The 6000-nt window shown below is 43.5% G+C and overlaps 1 protein-coding gene across 3 annotated transcripts in view; it reads right to left on the bottom strand.

Moving 5' to 3' along the window:
* ggt1a (gamma-glutamyltransferase 1a) overlaps positions 1–5638 on the bottom strand; it is a 52544-nt gene extending 46906 nt beyond the window's left edge. For 2 of the 3 annotated variants that reach the window (XM_072914212.1, XM_072914211.1), the window contains exon 1: positions 5418–5638. In XM_072914212.1, coding sequence (XP_072770313.1) covers positions 5418–5503 — 86 coding nt within the window. In that variant the 5' untranslated portion in view covers positions 5504–5638. Of the gene's footprint in view, positions 1–2066; positions 2178–5417 lie in introns of those variants that run through there. The other variant, XM_072914213.1, reaches the window with a different exon arrangement.
* Between the last annotated feature and the right edge of the window lie 362 nt (positions 5639–6000).

Consider the following 6000-nt stretch of genomic DNA (forward strand, 5'->3'; position numbering starts at 1 on the left):
ACTCTGTCTTTGCATGATTCCTTGCTTCTTGTCTGATTAATAGATGTCATCAGTGTTTCAACCTCGGATTCAGTAGGAACAGTGTGGTTTTCGTCCTGGTCGTGGAACTGTGGACCAACTCTATACTCTAGGCAGGGTCCTTGAGGGTGCATGGGAGTTTGCCCAACCAGTCTACATGTGCTTTGTGGACTTGGAGAAGGCATTCGACCGTGTCCCTCGGGAAGTCCTGTGGGGAGTGCTCAGAGAGTATGGGGTAACGGACTGTCTTATTGTGGCAGTTCGCTCCCAGTACGATCAGTGCCAGAGCTTGGTCCGCATTGCCGGCAGTAAGTCGGACACGTTTCCAGTGAGGGTTGGACTCCGCCAAGGCTGCCCTTTGTCACCCATTCTGTTCTGAACTTTTATGGACAGAATTTCTAGGCGCAGTCAAGGCGTTGAGGGGATCTGGTTTGGTGGCTGCAGGATTAGGTCTCTGCTTTTTGCAGATGATGTGGTCCTGATGGCTTCCTCCGGCCAAGATCTTCAGCTCTCACTGGATCGGTTCGCAGCCGAGTGTGAAGCGACTGGGATGAGAATCAGCACCTCCAAGTCCGAGTCCATGGTTCTCTCTCGGAAAAGGGTGGAGTGCCATCTCCGGGTTGGGGAGGAGATCTTGCCCCAAGTGGAGGAGTTCAAGTACCTCGGAGTCTTGTTCACGAGTGAGGGAAGAGTGGATCGTGAGATCGACAGGCGGATCGGTGCGGCGTCTTCAGTAATGCGGACGCTGTATCGATCCGTTGTGGTGAAGAAGGAGCTGAGCCGGAAGGCAAAGCTCTCAATTTACCGGTCGATCTACGTTCCCATCCTCACCTATGGTCATGAGCTTTGGGTTATGACCGAAAGGACAAGATCACGGGTACAGGCGGCCGAAATGAGTTTCCTCCGCCGGGTGGCGGGGCTCTCCCTTAGAGATAGGGTGAGAAGCTCTGTCATTCGGGGGGAGCTCAAAGTAAAGCCGTTGCTCCTCCACATCGAGAGGAGCCAGATGAGGTGGTTCGGGCATCTGGTCAGGATGCCACCCGAACGCCTCCCTAGGGAGGTGTTTAGGGCACGTCCGACCGGTAGGAGGCCGCGGGGAAGACCCAGGACACGTTGGGAAGACTATGTCTCCCGGCTGGCCTGGGAACGCCTCGGGGTCCCACAGGAAGAGCTGGACGAAGTGGCTGGGGAGAGGGAAGTCTGGGCTTCCCTGCTTAGGCTGCTGCCCCCGCGACCCGACCTCGGATAAGCGGAAGAAGATGGATGGATGGATGGATGGATGCAAAGACAAGATATTTCATGTTCAAACTGGAAAACGTTGTTAGTTTTTGCAAATATTAGCTCATTTGGAATTTGATGCCTGCAACATGTTTCAAAAAAGCTGGCACAAGTGGCAAAAAAAGAGTGAGAAAGTTGAGGAATGCTCATCAAAGACTTATTTGGAACATCCCACAGGTGAGCGGGCAAATTGGGAACAGGTGGGTGCCATGATTGGGTATTTCCATGAAATGCTCAGTCATTCACAAACAAGGACGGGGGGCGAGGGTCACCACTTTGTCAACAAACGCCTGAGCAAATTGTTTAAGAACAACATTTCTCAACAAGGAATTTAGGGATTTCACCAATCTACGCTCCGTAATATCATCAAAAGGTTCAGAGAATCTGGAGAAATCACTGCACGTAAGCGGCAAGGCTGCAAACCAACATTGAATGCCCGTGACCTTGGATCCCTCAGGCGGCGCTGCATCAAAAAAGCGACATCGGTGTGTAAAGGATATCACCACATGGGCTCAGGAAGACTTCAGAAAACCACTGTCAGTAACTACAGTTGGTCGCTACATCTGTAAGTGCAAGTTAAAACTCTACTATGCAAAGCCAAAGCCATTTTTATCAACAACACCCAGAAGCGCCGCCGGCTTCGCTGCGCCCGAGCTTTGTTTTTTACATGCTTGCTTGTCCTTGGCCGCCCTGCTCCCGCTCTGTTTTGTTCCTCTTATTCGTGGTCATGTCAGAAAGTGGAAGGCCTGACAACACCTGTCTGCAATTACCTTTATTGTATCGTGATCCCTCCTATTGAATCTGATGACTTGCAGCTGCTGGTTGCTGGTTCGATCCTTTGTGTTTCTCCGAGTCAGGACTATGCTAACCTTCCTCCTGCCACTTCACTGGCAAGTATTTTTGGTATGTCTTTTATTTGCTACTTTGTTTTTTGGGCTCAGCGTCACCCAGCCTTTATTTTTGTACTTTGTTTCTTTTTTTTCATAGTGTGAATGAATTACCAGTAAGAGACGTGGAGAAGGGAAATGATTAAATAAGCTCTGCCTCTTCCTGTTGTTATCCAGACATGTTGAATTGTAACCACATGTCACATGTCTGAAACAAATAAATCAGACTCTCGGCTACCATTGGTGTGGTAGAATCAGAGGTGGGTAGTAACGCGCTACATTTATTCCGTTACATCTACTTGAGTAACTTTTGGGATGAATTGTACTTCTAAGAGTAGTTTTAATGCAACATACTTTTACTTTTACTTGAGTATATTTATAGAGAAGAAACGCTACTTTTACTCCGCTACTTTTATCTACATTCAGCTCGCTACTCGCTACTAATTTTTATCGATCTGTTAATGCACGCTTTGTTTGTTTTGGTCTGTCAGACAGACCTTCAAAGTGCCTGCCTTACTGGTGACGTTTCACTTCGTTCCACCAATCAGATGCAGTCACTGGTGACGTTGGACCAATCAAACAGAGCCAGGCGGTCACATGACCTGACTTAAACAAGTTGAAAAACTTATTGGGGTGTTACCATTTAGTGGTCAATTGTACGGAATATGTACTGTACTGTGCAATCTACTAATAAAAGTTCCAATCAATCAATCAAAAGTGTGAAGGAAAAAAGATCCTTTTTTTATTTCAACCGTACATCCCGTCAAAAGCCTAAAGACTGACTGCACAGTTCCTGTCTTCACAATAAAAGTGCCGCTCCATCGCGCCTGCGCTTTCAAAACAAGAGTCTCCGAAAGCCGGCGCAAACAAGCTAGCAAGCTACGGAGTTTGCCGCCAATGTATTTCTTGTAAAGTGTATAAAAACGAATATGGAAGCTGGACAAATAAGATGCCAAAAACCAACCACTTTCATGTGGTATTAGACAGAAAGGAGGAACTTTTTTTCTCCTCCATTTGAAAACGTGGACGCTATCATCACTACTGTCTGATTACAATCAATGCAAGTCATCAGAATCAGGTAATACACCAACTTATATTCTTGTCTTCATGAAAGAAAGGAATCTATATGTGTTAAACATGCATGTATATTCATTAAAACACCTTTAACATGTAAACAAAAACGGCAAAATAAATAAATATAAATTATATACTGTATACATCAATGTATGTATATATATATGTGTGTGTGTGTGTATATATATATATATATATATATATATATGTGTGTGTGTGTGTGTGTGTATATATATATACATTATGTATATGTGTATATATATATATATATATATGTGTGTGTGTGTGTGTGTGTGTGTGTGCATATATATATATATATATATGTGTGTGTGTGTATATATATATATATATATGCGTGTGTATATATATATATATATGTCTTAATAAGGTTATCCAAAAAATAGTGCTCGATACCGTAGTAGAGCGCAATATATGTATGTGTGGGGAAAAAAATCACAAGACTACTTCATCTCTACAGGCCTGTTTCATGAGGGGGTTCCCTCAATCATCAGGAGATTTTAATGGGAGCATTCACATACCATGGTTTATATAGGGCACAGAGTGGGTGGGTACAGGCTGGCGTAGGGGCGTGGTGATTGGCTCATGTGTTACCTAGGAGGTGTTTCCGTCTGTGGCGGCATGCTGATACAATTTCGCTATCGATGCTGTCATCTAGCAAAGCTGAATTTGACCAAGCAACCCCGCCGTACCAAAAAGCCCTTGATGAAAGCGGATACAATTTCACCCTCACCTATGAACCCACGCCTGGAAACCAACCAAAAAAGAACAGAAAACGAAACAACATCAGCTGGTACAACCCCCCATACAGCAAAAACGTCTCAACGAACATTAGACACAAATTCCTCAATCTGATTGACAAACACTTTCCCAAAGACAACACCCTAAGAAAAGTATTCAACAAGAACAACATTAAATTGAGCTACAGCTGCATGAACAATATACGACAAATCATCTCAAACCACAACAAAACAATTGCAAATGAGCCGTCGGCCCCCGGACAGAGCGACCCCAAAACCAACAAAGGCTGCAACTGCCGCAAGAAACCTGATTGCCCTCTCAACGGGGGGTGCTTGCAAACATCAGTTGTCTACCAATCTAAGGTAACACGCAAGGACATTAACACATCCGACACATATGTAGGATTAACCGAGGGAGAGTTTAAAACCAGATGGAACAATCACAAGGCTTCTTTCAGGAACCAAAACCTGCGGAATACCACAGAACTCAGCAAACACATTTGGGACCTCAAAGACAATAATGTTGAATATTCAATAACATGGCAAATTCTTGCATCCAGCACACCTTACAATAGTGGTAATAAAAGATGCAACCTATGCTTGAAAGAGAAACTGTTTATTATTTACCGTCCAGACCTGTCATCCCTCAACAAGCGCAGCGAAATTGTAACAGCATGCCGCCACAGACGGAAACACCTCCTAGGTAACACATGAGCCAATCACCACGCCCCTACGCCAGCCTGTACCCACCCACTCTGTGCCCTATATAAACCATGGTATGTGAATGCTCCCATTAAAATCTCCTGATGATTGAGGGAACCCCCTCATGAAACAGGCCTGTAGAGATGAAATAGTCTTGTGATTTTTTTTTCCCACACATACATATATATATATATATATATATATATACATATATATATATATATATATATATATATATATATATATATATATATATATATATATATATATATATATATGATATGTGTGTGTATGTTACTCATTAGTTACTCAGTACTTGAGTAGTTTCTTCACAACATACTTTTTACTTTTACTCAAGTAAATATTTGGGTGACTACTCCTTACTTTTACTTGAGTAATAAATCTCTAAAGTAACAGTACTCTTACTTGAGTACAATTTCTGGCTACTCTACCCACCTCTGGGTAGAATAAGGAAAGTAAAATAATAGTATGATGATTGTGGATCAGCATGTTTTACTTCACATGTTCCCTGCTGTTGCTAAATGTGCTTCCAGGTAAGCCGTATTAAAGATGCTGCTTGCTTGCTTCCTTTGATTGCATCTAAATCTAATCACCACAGTCCTGGTCCCAATCTCCCAGGTTAAGAGTCTGCCTGAGCGAGGACTAATCTAAATCACAGATGACAACATACTCTTGTTACCTCGTATGCCCGCACCACACCATCACCATCTTCTCCTGTTTTTTCCCAAAATGCTGACCGTGTTCCACTTTACGGATCCCACGCATTTCCAGGTGTCCCTGTGAACCATAAAAATTGAGCGATCAACGATAAAAAGCAGTAGAAAATGGACATGTGGTTACCTCCGGCTGCAGGTGTACTTCATTTTGTGACCAAGGATTACAGTAACGCGGGTGTCAAACTCCTTGTCCTTGAGGGCCACACTTGTGACAGTGAATATATTAGCGCCTCATGTTAGTTTACAATTGCATATGTTATTATTAGGGTTGCAAAATTCCAGGAATATTCAAAGTTGGAAACTTTTGATGGGAATTAACGGGAAATGAATGGGAATAAACATTGAATGCAACATGCTAGATCTTGCAACATGATTATTAGCTAAAACAACCTGATTTCATGCAAATTCAGTTGAATTTCAACCCTGCACTGTGCATTCCTCCATCACATGCGTGCTACACACTACAGCAGGGCTATTGAGGCCACACTAGTATTTGAGCCCAAGGACTTCATCCACTCAGGTAAGTGTTGTGTTAGTGACGAGGGG

This window comes from Nerophis lumbriciformis, linkage group LG12 (assembly GCF_033978685.3).
Source record: "Nerophis lumbriciformis linkage group LG12, RoL_Nlum_v2.1, whole genome shotgun sequence".
NCBI lineage: Eukaryota > Metazoa > Chordata > Actinopteri > Syngnathiformes > Syngnathidae > Nerophis > Nerophis lumbriciformis.